A 14,507-nucleotide genomic window follows, 5' to 3' on the forward strand; every position below is an offset into this window, starting at 1 on the left:
ACTCATATAACAGTCTAATGCAGTTTCCCAACATTTTCAGTGTCATGGAACCCCTTAAAACTCATACTTCACTTTGGTGGATCCTCTGAAATGTTTTGCTTAAATAAATTGATAATTATACAGGGTCTGGCATTTGGTTCTGACGAGTTTCAATATGCTGTTGTAAAGGGACTACAAGGTTTAAAAATTAAAAAATAACACAGTATGTAGTTTGAAAAATGCAATTTATTGGAATGTCTTCATTTTTTGAAAATTACACATTTCAAGTAATCCCCTTGGTACTTAAGACCTGTTGTAATCTTACACGAAAATTGTTCATGGTACTTTGCATTAAACCTGGGGTTTCGTTGATTTCTGCACTTCAGCCAGTATCTGTTCTTCAGATCCTGGACAGAGTGTGGTCTGGTTTGAAACACTCTTGCTTTGAGGTGTCCCCACAAAAAGAAGTCAGGAGCTGTTAGATCTGGGGATCGAACCAACCAATTGATATCTCCAAACTGAGAAATTATGCGTCCTGGGAAGAAATTTCTCAACAATCACAGTGTCTCTCTGGCAGTATAGGCCTTGTGCAATATCCGACGAACTGTCTTATCATATATGCGCAAAGCCACAGCATGTTGCACTACAGATCTCGACGGACTTCGTTGCACAGCCAATCTCACTCTTTGGATATTTTCTGGAGTAACGCCCACTACCATGAAAAGAAGGTTATAAAGTGCCTCTTGCATTAAACATGTTAAACCAACTCACTACTGTGTTCCTCAAAAAGGAATCCTACCTTGTTTCTGAACATTGAACTCATGGCAAAATCGACGTTGTGTTTGCACAACGGACTTGCACGTTTGGAAGTTCATGTTGCCTTGACAAAATTTCATTTTCGCTACTCTCATTTCATTTTACAGCTCTACCAAACTAATCAGAACCAAATGCTGGACCTGTATTAAAATTTAGTTTTAGTCTTTGAATATGATCTGGAAACATATATACAGTAGAACCCCAATTTTAGGGGACCTTCATTTAACGTTAAATTTTCACGGCTTCAATAATTATTAATCTCTCTCCCCCCCCCCCCACCTCCATTTAAAATTACTCTCAAAAGATTTTTTTAATCGCTGATTAACTTTATAACTTCTTCATTGTATTAATATGAGGAATTTACCTAGCTGACTACTTCATTGTCCAAAGACTTGTCAATCATAAGATTGATATTTTCTGTTAAACATTGGCATTTATCATGCAAAACATTACTGAATGATGAGAAGTGTTCACAGTTTGCATTTGATATGGCACATAGGAACAAAGGATGCATTTAGCAGGCTAACAGTGCTTATGAGATTCTCGCTACATATACACAAACCAAAGCTGAATATGACGCCAGGAATGTGTTCATGTCAGATATTTGAATGAAAACAGATTCAATAGTATCGAATGTGCAGACCAATGATATTGACTATCTACACTACGACTATCAATTCTAGTTACAAAAAAATTAAAACATTTGAAAATTCGAGCATATTATTTGCTAATTGCTTAAAAAATCGCGTGTCTTGCGGTGTGATACAGATTTTGTGATGTTTCGCTGGTTGAAATCAAGACAGAAATGGATTGAAGAATGTATATTTACTGCAATTAGATGTTGAGAAATACTTAAAATACAGAAATTCCTGGCCGCGAAATATTCCATTCCCTATTAACAGAATCTACTTACGCAGCTCTGAACCTTTTTTTAGGTGAGGAATCTGACAGACTTTCTTCTGAACCACTTGGGTATTTCCTGGACTTCTTATCCGAGGACGAATTTCCAGGTTGCTGCAAATCGTCTTTAATGCAACTGCTGTAACAATGAATGGTAAGGGATAGCGTTAATCACAAATATGACAAGCGAGTTATAAGATTAATGAAGTCTTTCAATTAATTCATCAGATACATTCATGTACTATATGATTTCATAAGTACGCAAAATACAATGACACCAAGTACCAGTATCCAGGAGATTGTAAATATCAATAACTTAAAACAATATACTTTGCATATTTCCACTCGGTAATGAGTTTTGGAATAATATTCTGGGGAAATTCTACAGTACTACAAAAAGAGTAATTACAATAATAGTAGATGCCAAATCTAGAGAATCATGTAGGACCATTTTCAAAAAATTACAACTAATGTCCATGGCTTGTCAATATATTTTTTCATTAATAAACTTCCTCCTATGTAATCATGAAAACTAATGCAACAGTTCATAGCATAAATACTCATCAAAAAAAACTTTCATACTCCATCGGCAAGTCTATCGTGCTATCAAATAGGAGTGCGTTACATGGCAGTAAAAATTTGTAATAGCCTCCCTCTGGATATAAAAAAATCAAACTCAAAACATAAGACCATTTAGAGTCAAATTAAAGTTTAAAAAATTTTAAGAGACCAGTTTCGTGGCAGACAAAAAACATTATGGTACATCAAAGTCCATAGAAAATGATGTGAATGCTGTAGTGGTTTTACAAGAAGTTCAGGAAATTAGAAAAAAATTCGGAATATGGAATACCGGTATGCACTGTGAATCAAAATTGCAAGGAAACAGTAGATAACCTCCTCAACAGTGTGGTATATTCTCAAAAATTTGTTTCTACCTAAATAAAACCCACTCTTTTATGAATAAAACTATATCATTTTTCTATAAACTTCCTTCTTAACAAAGTCAAAGGGCTTTCAAATCTTCCATGACTTTTTATGAATAAACCTTTATTTGTGCTATAGAGGTAAGAAATTATAGCAATATTTTTTTTATGTCTATAGCAAAAATTATTTTAAAATATCATTTTATAGCATTAATTATTTAAAGAAACAGCATTTATTAGTTAAAAGCTGTTTTGCTATTTTATTATCTCAAAGGGATAAATGAAAATATGCTATATAAAAATTGTAACAGACATACTCAATCAATGTTATAATGTTCAGTAAAAAACTACAGTTTCAATAAGTTCCCAAGAAAACAGACAAACAAAGCAAAATCATAAATCACTTTTTGCTATAACATTACACTACTGAATAAACATTTGTGTTTAAATCACTGGCTGCTGGATCAGATCCTATGGCTGCTTACACTGCCTGCTCAATCGCTAGGTGGCAGACAGTACACACTGCTTTAACATTACCCCTAAAATATACGTATATACTGATAAAATTAATAGCAGTGTGTACTATCTGTGGCAAAATAACTTTTTTCATTACTTGCACCCTAGATCATATATGTAACAGATAACTCCTCGCTACGTTAAAATCGGCAGCACTTTGAAGAGAACCACAGCCAGGATCGCCACCCGTCCGCCGTAAACGAACACGAGATGGCAGCACAGTCGCCAATGTAATTCAAATGGGTATTATGACGTGACTCCTTATGTAACAACTAGATGGCAGCGCAGTAAACCTGACAAAAGTTGTTAACCTCAAAGCCTATAACCCCGACATATCTGTTACATATATGATCTAGGCTCGCACATAAGCATTGATTGAGCAGGCAGTTTATGCAGCCATAGGATGCGATCCAGCAGGCAGTAGTTAAAATAAAGGGCAATAGGCAATTATTGTAATTTAAAAATCAACCATCGAAATTTTACAAACAGCTGATGAATCCCTCCACTCTGTCCAAGAATGATATCCATGTCAGGCAGAGAGATTAAGAACAAAACAAGATTTGAAAATTTTATTCAAATAGAAATTAAGAAAGATTATGCATTATTCGAAATTGCTCATATCTCGCTAAATGCAGTTTACCATGATAATATCCATTTATAAATTATTTGTCGATAATAAAATTGGCTTCAACAGATTACAAGTATGGGGGGGGGGGGGAAAGGACCAAAAGCATGCTTCTTATATTTATCGCAACTGTCGTGATTGTGTTTCATGCCTCTAGCTATAGATAATATGTAATTGCATGAAGTTCTGTGGTCTAGTAATAATAATAATTTATTTTATTTATTTATTTACTAATATTTAATGTGCTGTACAACAGACAAGGGCCAATAACAGTTCAGACATGACAATTTCATAACAAGAACATTAATAATGATAGAAATTACAAAAAAGTACATAGAAATAATTATACGATGTCATATCCAGGCCTTGTACACTGGTTTCTGACAAATAAATATTATTATTATTATTATTATTATTATTATTATTAAAATAATGACAATTAAAAATAATTGTAATTGAAAATGAATGGATGGAAGGAATCATATAAATGAATATAATACAAATGATATAAAAGATAACGAGAATAATATTATAAAACATATCTAAACAAAAGACATAAATTAATAACCGACATAAAACTCCAAAAGTATATAGCTACTACATATTAAATGGATCCAAGTTCAATCCATGCAAATTAGCATATTTTATACATCTGTAGACCAGACAGAGAGATTTAAAATTTCTATTGCAAAAAATTTTATGAAATCTTAAGCACTTAGCAGGAATATGAAGACTGATATCGCTTATGAAGGATTCAGAGTCAATATCACCCTTAATTACTTTACAAAAAAAAAAAATAATAATCAAGATCATGACGTCTGGCAAATAAACTAAGGCAATTGAAATATTTGCAGTTAACCTCATATTTATAATCATCAGAATTAGGTAAAAATCTACTGTGTAAGAACACAAGGAAATAAATTTTCTTTGAATATTCTCCAAGTTACCCGAGTCAGTGGAAGTAAAATTTTATGAAATCTTAAATAATAATAAATAATAATTATTTATTTATTTATATTTATGTGCTGGACAACAGCCATTGGACAATAAAAGTCCAGCACAGTGATACAATTAACACATTAAAATATGAACAACTACGGTACAAATTAAATACTTGTGTAAAAAAAAAAAAAAAAAAAACAACAACAACATAGATTACAATAATTAATTTACAAGAATTAAAACTATAAATTATTAGGGAAAGGAGTTGATTCGTACTACCAAGTTGTGAATAAGAATTATGCAAATAATATTAGCAAAGATATTGCCATATTCTAATACTTCTATACATTGAATGGATCGAAATTGCCTACATGTAAGTTAGCATGTTTAATACATCTGGAGACCAGCGACGAAGATTTAGAACTTCTAATATAGAAGAGTTTGTGATGTCTCATGTCCTTCATAGCAATACGAAGGCTGACACTGTTTAAGAAAGATTGACAATTAATGTCACCTTTAAGGATCTTACATAAGAATAAGTAATCGAGATCATGACGTCTGGCATACAGGCTTCGACATTTAAAGTGTTCGCATTTTTTATCATAGTTATGCTCAGAGTTATTACGCAGGAATCAGTATGAACATAATGAAATAAATTTCCTTTGAATATTTTCCAGTTTTGCCGAATCAGAACTAGTAATAGAGTTCCAAACTACAGATGCATATTCGAGTTTCGATCTCACCAATGTATAGTATAGTATTATTATAGTAATAGTAATAATAATAATAATAATAATAATAATAATAATAATAATAATAATAATAATAATAATAATAATAATAATAATATACCTTGATTGCTTGGCAGACTTCTTAATTCCTGACTTGGTGATGGTTGAAGCAGGTTCTTTATGTGTAGTTGTGACTTGCTGCTTGTTTTTCGGATGTCCTGAAGGTATGGCTTTCACAATGGGCTGAATCTCTAGATCCAAGTCTTGTAAGGCGTCTGAGTTTTCTATTTTTTCACTAGTGGTCGAAGAACCAGAATCCAGTCTTTCTCTCTTTAGTACCGGAGGAAGATCCATACTGCTTGAACTGAATACAGACTACAAATGTTACAACAGAAATAGAGAAAAGACAATGTTACTTCTATATATAACAGTTAACATCACTCTAACCTCAAGCAGTACCTACATATTTTGTCTCATTAAGATTAAAAAGCAATATGTATGAATGTGTGTACCATGTATGTACTGGGTGTTCAGTTCAAAGTGTGTCATGGCTCGCTGTATGCCATCATGTGGCTAGTTGATGAGCCTAGAGAATTCAATCTTCCTACACTTCTGCAGAGGTGTATTACTTTTGTGCCAGAGAAGTTGCCTAGCAAGTACGGCGTTCATTCAGAAGAGTACTTACTGATATGTAAGGTAACGCCGTAGTGGCAGGAATTTGAACTGTTTCGAAACATGTACTGAGGTGAGTTTTTTTCTTACTGTCGGGATATGTGGAGAGAGTTAAGACGATTACTTACGTATTTGTTAACATTAATTTCGACGGTCAACATGGACATGGAGCATTTGATTTGTGTTGTGGAATGTTTCCATACGCAACCAATGATAACAAATACCCTGCGTACGACTTGCCCAACAAAACACACTTCGAAAGAGGTTATGGTAGCACACACAAAAGCTGAAACTCGCTTCAAATTGCTGACTCATCAACAGTGACGTCATGTCACACTTTGAAATGAACACCCAGTATATACGCACATATTTGTGTGTGTTTTTGCTATCATATAAAGATGAAAAAGACTTTCAGAACAAGATAATCGCATTTAAAAATATATTAGTAATGTTTAACCATTTTCTTAAAATTAAATAACTTCAAAATATCAGACAATTTAGAGTACACAACACGTTCGGAGTTCCAACACTGATGTACAATATCAAAATTTGGACATAAACAAGAATTATTAAAGAGCATTCTAGGCTTTCCTGGTGATTGGTTTTTCAGAATAACTTGTAAAAATAAAGATAAATATGGCTGTCATGAGAAATCTCACCTATATAACTTCTAACCTTGTTAAGTGGAATTTGTGGTTATAAATTATATTTTATTACATCATAAATGAAATTAATACATTCAGCAGGAACTAGAAATCATACTAATTCGTAATGAAACTAATAAATCCAAAAATACGAATAAACCATACACACCAACATGACTGAATATTTACACAAATTTTGTACAACCTGCCTGCAAGAAAAATAAGATTAAGACTGAAACATTTGATAACTGATATTTGTTCACTGGAATGGAGCAGCTGGTCAAACTTTCGTCAAGGATGATGTTTAATATACAATCACTTTGAACCTAATTTACTGAAAGGCATATAGGAGAACTTAATTTACTTTCTTTTTATTACTTCTATTGCATTCTCTCATCCATCTTCATGCATGTTTTCATATTCACAGCATATCAAAAACAAATTAAAACAGAGTCATGTTCCCCGTTTCTTAATAAAGAAAAAAAATAAATAAATAAAAAAAAAACGATATTGAGATTTGTACACTTAACACATTTGTTTTATGCTGCTTATCGCATCGGTCTTCTAACCACTTGCGCTGTGAGAACAGATGTAAAATTGCTGTCATGACTACATATGAAGGGTTCAGAGCCATAGTGGGCCAAGCGTCATTTATTAAAAACGGAGAAAGCAAGGGTTAAAGTTAAGTGAATATCATATTTTAATGAAGATTGATATATCATTTAGTTTTAATGTGTATACTTTATATTACTTGCTATATGTTTCCATTGAATTATAGTGATAACTTCATTTTAACCCTTGTTTTCTACGGTTTTAGTAAATGGTGCTTGGCCCACTATGGTTCTGAACCCTACATATGTAAAACCATTTCTGGTTATACTGATAGAGTAAGAAGCAGGTTATTAGTGTGAATCATTCTTGTCTAGCCGAAGTATTCTCATTCAAAGATAGAATTTGTTCAATTGGCAAGTTTTTCTGTCCTAAGCTGTACATCTTCGAACTTCAGCAGATATAGTCGGAGTGTTTAATTTTTTGGCACTGTAAACTTTGCTTTCGTTCTAAAGAATACTGTGTTTCATTTTTCACAAAAATTAACAAGATTTATATTTGGACAATACTATGTGTCGAATTTCAGCACGTACATTTGAAAAGTTTAAATCTGGATCACTGTAAAGAATGTTTTTATTCTTGAGAATGACGACTTTCATTTTTCAGAAAAAATGAACAAAATTTATATCTGGACAGTGCTAGTGATCTGCAGGGAGAGACATAGGCATATGAAGAGGTGGATTCCAAACTGGCCTAAGTCCAAAATATGACAAGTTATGAGAAAAATGACAAAAACTGATAAAATAAATTTGATGCCCTTAGATCGGTTTGAAAACACATATGCAGACATTAAATGAACATTCAAGAGTGTCTGTTAAATAAACTATATATATTGTGGTGCCAGTCTGGATTGTTCTGGTTGCCTCAGAAGTGTGTGCGCACATCTAGCTAGAGGGAAGGCACAGGGAAACGGAAACTCGAGCTTTGGTGGGAGCTGTAGCACGATACAGAGCAAGGAAAACATCTAGAAGCGGATTTCTCTCGAAGGTCCAGAAAGTCAGGCAAATCGAAGATTCCAGAATACGTGGTGTAGTAATAAAAGTGCGAGTTGCCGACATGTGAGTCAGTCTTAAGTCTTCAAGTCAGTCTTGGACAGCAGGCGAGTTCGACGTGCAGTGGACCATATCTGGGGGACCTGAGTTCGACGTGCAGTGGACCGCAGCTGGGAAACTTGGGTTCGACGTGCAGTAAACGGCACCTGGGAGACCTGGATTCGACGTGCAGTGGACCACAGCTGGGAAACTTGGGTTCGACGTGCAGTGAACCGCATCTGGGAAATCTGGGTTCGTAGTGCAGAGGACCGCATCCGGGAGATTTGGGTCCGACAAGCAGTGAACCGCATCTGGGAGACCTGGGTTCGACGTGCAGTGAACTGGAGTGAGTGAGTCTGTGACCATGGCCACCAGGTGAGTGTGACGCAGTTCGGGAGACCCAAGTTCGACGTGCAGTAAACTGGAGTGGTGAGCTAGAAGAACTAGCCAAAGCAAGCGATCTGTGAACTGAGAACTGACAGTTTTGTTCTGCACATAGTGCATTGTGAACATTAATTGAAAGTAGGAGTACATTGTTGTTCTTCTCAATAATACACGTCGTACATTGTCATTGTCGTCGTGTGGAGTGCAATAACGACTATTGTGTTGCTGTGTTAAGTGGAATACCCATTGTTGTCAGGTGAATTATTAAAAATAAAGTCACATTGTTGTCGGGTGTGTGGTGGTTAAAGTAGAATAAAAGTCACAATATAAATGCTCGAAAAGGATAAATTAAAACAGGAATAAAGAAAGTTAAAAACTTTAAAAAAGAACTTAGGACACTTTGGAATCCATCTCTTCATATGCAGGTTATGTCCTGTAAGTAACACATAATAAAGGCAGAAAAGAACATAGTTTAAATATGTAAAGAAACATGCGAACTATTTCTGAATAAATACCTCACCTTTCAGTGCTGATGGCCATGTTTTTCCGAGCCCTTTTTCCAAGAACAAGACGACCTTCACTCATGAACTCTCTATAGCGTTGACCTTTACATGTCCGTAGAGATTTCCTTCGTTGTATTTCACCAGGGCTTGGAAGAAGCGGTACAGTATCGGAACTGGCAGGAGATTCATCCTCTGAAATACTTGTCCAGATCTTTGAAGATTTCAATGAGGAACCAGACTTCACAGAAGATGCACTGACCACATATTCCAAAGTTTTTGGTCTAACTGGTTCACAAATGTCTTCAACTGGTAAGTCCTGAGAGATACTTCCCTTCTTTTCGGGAACCTTTGGAACAGCTGCGTCACTGAGTCTGAGAATACTAGGAGGATCCTTATTATCTTCTGTGCCATTCACTCTGAGTTCTGGTGAAGAAGGAATGTATGACAATGAGGCAATTTTTAGAGATGACTGAACCATCTTCATTGGCCTGACTGGATCAGAACTATTAGTCTTCACATCAAAATCTGAAGAATCAGAATTTAAAACAGGATTCACAATAGGAACATGATTAGTATTGTCAGTACTTGATTGTGGAGTCACATTTCCGCTGCATTTTTCATCTCTAACTAAATCTTCAGACTTATCTTTCGACAGTTCACCGTCCTTATCAGTACTTGATTCTTGTGCTGATGTACTGTCTTTCTTTTTAATAAATGAGTTCATGATGTTTGGTAATGCTGCATTCTGATCAACTCTTTCACTACTCAAAACTGATGCAGTATCAATGTCTGTATTTTTCTTCTTTTCAGTCCCGAAATATTTATCTGTTTCATTGAAGGTGTTCTGAACTGGGGGATTGTGAACTAGAATCGTTCTTGTCGCAGTTACGTCACCATAGAGAGATGGAAACACTAACCTATTTTCCTCCATGCTGTTTAACCCAGTTTCCAGTTTTGGCACAAAACTCATTTCTCTATCTTCATGGCAATTTTCACTGGAGTATGCAGTTGATTTAGACACATGTTCATTTTTTAATACACTATCGAAATTATTTGTCTCTCTTTTGCAAGTCCTTGAGAAATCAAATACATTCAGTGATTTGTTGTACGTTCGCTCTGGTTCACTGAATGCTGGCTTTGGTTCTGTGTGATTTAGAATCACGTTAGCAGTCTTTAATAACTTATCACAATGATCAGAGGTTGTACCTCTATTAGAATTCAACAAACAAAGTGAAGATGAAACATTATTTCTGTTTTGAATGTTGCACTGCCAATCCCTATTCTCTGAAGACGGGACTACCTTGCAGGAACCTTCATATTCTTGACCTTCTGAAGGAAGATTTGTACCATATTCAACAATTCCAGGGTAATATACTTCTGAAGTACAATTACCCACTTTTATTTCTTTACACATTTCTGAAGCAACATCTTTACTTACATACACGTTATTATTTATAGTCTTTAAATCATATTCACAATTAGAATCTGAATTCACACTGGACGCCACATCTTCAGCAGAAGACAGATACTGATCCACTATATCTGGTGTCACTGGAGATGTGAGTGGGGGTGACTTACAATTGCCTACACTCTTAGGCACGAGGACATTGCTACAAATAACATTACTCTTTGTAAGAGATAAAGATAATGGCATCACATTCCTCTTCTGTTTACACGGAACAGGAAGCGATGAGTGTTCTGTTAGCTGTGACTTCTCCGAAATAAACTTGTTATTGCAGCTGTTATTTAAGTTTGACATGGGTTGTAGTGGTGGTGATGAGGATGACGAGAATGTTGCTGTTGCTGGTTGTGGTGATGCTGATGGTTGTGGAGGTGGTGATACCTGAAGTGGCGGCGGCGGCGATGTTGGCGATTTAATATGCTCTGTGAAACCACACAGTTTGTCAACTACTCTATCAATAATTTGTTGCTGTGATGCTTTTATTGTCGTCTCTAAACTGTTATGAGGCTTCACTTCAGGCAGTTCTTCATCCTTCTCCCTGTTCACTGAAGCATCATTCTGAAGGATCGCAGTGGATAAGGTTGCAGCTGCTTCAGAGCCAACTGTGGAATCATTCTTACTGCTATTCAAGCTCTGATGATGCCTGGCCCTCAAATTTGAAGAACAGTCTTGTTCATCTTTTAACTTTGATGATGAGTCCAAGCTTTGGACATCAGTTGGAGAAGACGAATTTCCCTGAATACCTTTGATCTTTGTGCCGTCTTTTGATTTATTGGTTATGGAATCGACACTAAATCTACGATGGCTCATTTTCCTTTCCTGACGCGAGTTTAGTTGATTTGCTGCATGGTTTCTCAGTTTTGTGAAGGGTGACATGTAGTTTAACGAAGATAGTCCTGTAGAGACTTTGGAGGAAGGCCTGAAGTCCAATGCTGATGATGCACAACCCTCATTCAACTGTGTCATGTTTGGTCCATTCCCAAATGAGTGACTCATGTCCTCCTTATCTGATGCTGCCTTGAACTGAGAGCCTGTAGGTGTGCTGGCCTCAAGGAGTCCCATTGCTTCCTGGAGGTAACGTTTCTTCGGTGGTTTCGGCACGGTTGGAGATGTCGGAGTAGTTGGTGTTGTGGGAGTGGTAGGTGTGGTAGGTGGTGAGGCCAGTAGGCTACTCAACCCACCCATCTGACTTTCATCTGGGAAAGAAACAAAGTGACCATAGCACTTCTTTCATTTGTGTAATGAAAACAAAAATTTATTCACAAAATAGACATGTGATTTTAAGATAACGAGTGCACCTCAGCACATTTGTGGACTTCAGTCCTACGTTCATAGACATCTATGACGTAGTGCAGAGGGCGGCCACTAGAGGGAACCCAAGAGTTGGAACTTAAACTGAGACGATTCTGTCTGACGCCGGGATGGGCATCCGGTGTGGCTTAGTGGATAAAGCATCAGCACGTAGAGCTGAAAACCCGGGTTCAGATCCCGGTGCCGGAGAGAATTTTTCTCCGTTCCATTACTCTTTCATCATATGATGACGCAGAATATCTGCATGGAAATATCATATGTACTTCAGTACATTACAATAATACATATGTGATTTTAAGCATAAAATCTTCCAATAATTTTCTACTTTTTTATTATGACAAAGTATGAAAACAAGATATTCTGAATATTGGAGTGTAGGCTTTCACGGCCAGCGTCAATAGTAGAAAAGTTTTCCGGGCTATGAGGCCATGGTCCATTCCGTGGTCCAATTTCAATCGAAAAGAGGAAGACCTCAAGGTTAACAAGGCCTGGTATCCGGCATTAAGGAAAACTAACATCAAACCCGCCCGCGTAGCACAATTAAATAACACAACCCCGGACGCGGAGCGTGTAGGCAACAGCAAACCCGCCCGCAAAGCACATTCGAGCGCGGACTGAGGCGACAACAGCAAGCCCCCCCCCCCGCACTATATATACAACGATGCAGCCAGCGCAGACTGTAATCGGCACGCGCAGTGGAACCAGCCGCACCAGCAATCTACACCACTGAAGATGTTCACCACAGCAGTGAACGAAATGTTTGGTCACACAACCAACAGACCATGGCCTCATAGCCCAAAAAACTTTTCTACTAAGATATTCTGAAGTTTCAAAAATCGATTTCGAGATTGTTATACAAATCATGTTTTCAGTAACACTGGCATCAAGAAAGCAGTTTTGGATATTATTTGTGTACAGTGATTTCTCCTAAATTATTGCATGGATTTTGATCATATTGGTATTTACGTGCTGATTACCCAGGAATTTTGCACATGAAACATAGCAAACCTTAGCAAAGCAAAATGACATGTCTTTATTTGAAATTAACACAAAAAAGCAGTTTTATTCAAAATATTTTTTTTTCGTGATTTCTGTATCATCTAGAATAAATTGACAAATAGAAATAAATGTTATAGTTACCATCAAAGGAAAAATGTTTTCTTCAAAGAAATTAATGACTATATGCAAACCTATTTCTACTCATGTTCTGATTTTCCACTAAATCTGTCCTTACTGTCACCATCTCCAGAGACAAGAATGAACACAGGAGACAAAGGTGAAAGACTGACCCAACAGGGATTTCTTACCCTCCCACACCTATCCTTATATACTCTTGCAAACAAAACTTATAAATGAGTAGCAGGAAATGTGTGAAACAATACAATAATCATTAGCAAAATAATTTCTGAAAATAACTGCAAACCAAACTGTGCATTTTTAAAACTTCACTGCAGGATTCAATATGTTACTCTCATTAATAAACTTGTGATTACATTGTACTTTTTTAGTTATCCTCAGACTCTCTTGCAAAAACAGGCGAAAATCTGAAACAATCCTGAAAGAGTCCACCACCAACTTGCGTATTTAAACTGAAATAAGTATTGGGGGGTTGCACTGGCAGGGTATTGCCAGGCAGTGGGGACAGGGGACCAGAGACGAGAGCTGCGTAGCTACCCTCTCAAATAAAGAGAGCAGGGGGGGGGGGGACAGGATGCAATTGGCCATTCCCTACTTGAACCACATAAAGTCAGAACATTTGAGGTAGATTCCACAAAGAGCAGAAATGAAAGGAACACAAGAATTGCCCCTCTACTGTTGCCCTTGTGGTACTACTGAGACAATATTACATAATTTGCAAAGAAAGAAAAGAAACGAACACAAGTGGAGCAACAAAACAAAGTTAACACTTCACATGAAAATTCAACATTTAAATATAGAGTAAAAACAGCCTCAATGTTTTACGGTGCCTATTACTTTATCTTGCTCTCACACACTATGGGAGATTTTTATACTACAGTAACATGCAAATTAATCCGAACAACGTAATTACTTATGCAAAAACACTCAAACGGATAAGAAAAGGATCTAAGACATACCTCAGTAACCTATGTGGCCTCCCTTGTTCCTAATAACAGCTCTGAGACGATTTGGCATGGATTCCACTAATTTCCCACAAATATTCTTCATTTCTTCATCGCGAAACCATACACCAATGAGGGCAGAAATCATCTTCTTCTTTGTAGAACAATCCATTTTTTGCATTCTTCTTTTGCAAATTGACCACAAGTTCTCAATGGGGTTGATGTCGGGTGAGTTGCCTGGCCAGGGGAGTACCTGAATATTCTTCTTGTTGAAGAATTCTGTAGTTTTTCGAGACGTATGGCATGGTGCCAGGTCTTGTTGGAACACACCTCTGCCATCCGGAAATGATTTTTGCAGCTGGGGTATGATTCTGGTTT

The 14,507-nt window shown here is 36.4% G+C and overlaps 1 protein-coding gene across 2 annotated transcripts in view; it reads right to left on the reverse strand.

Moving 5' to 3' along the window:
- bbx (bobby sox) overlaps positions 1–14,507 on the reverse strand; it is a 51,601-nt gene that overhangs the window by 10,509 nt on the left and 26,585 nt on the right. Inside the window, exons 4-7 of one of the 2 annotated variants that reach the window (XM_069849712.1) lie at positions 9,293–11,933; positions 5,554–5,796; positions 1,709–1,834; positions 569–691 (exon numbers count right to left, since the gene is read on the reverse strand). In XM_069849712.1, coding sequence (XP_069705813.1) covers positions 592–691; positions 1,709–1,834; positions 5,554–5,796; positions 9,293–11,933 — 3,110 coding nt within the window. In that variant the 3' untranslated portion in view covers positions 569–591. Of the gene's footprint in view, positions 1–568; positions 692–1,708; positions 1,835–5,553; positions 5,797–9,292; positions 11,934–14,507 lie in introns of those variants that run through there. The other variant, XM_069849710.1, reaches the window with a different exon arrangement.

The sequence above is a fragment of the Periplaneta americana genome, chromosome 16 (assembly GCF_040183065.1).
Source record: "Periplaneta americana isolate PAMFEO1 chromosome 16, P.americana_PAMFEO1_priV1, whole genome shotgun sequence".
Taxonomy (NCBI): Eukaryota; Metazoa; Arthropoda; class Insecta; order Blattodea; family Blattidae; genus Periplaneta; species Periplaneta americana.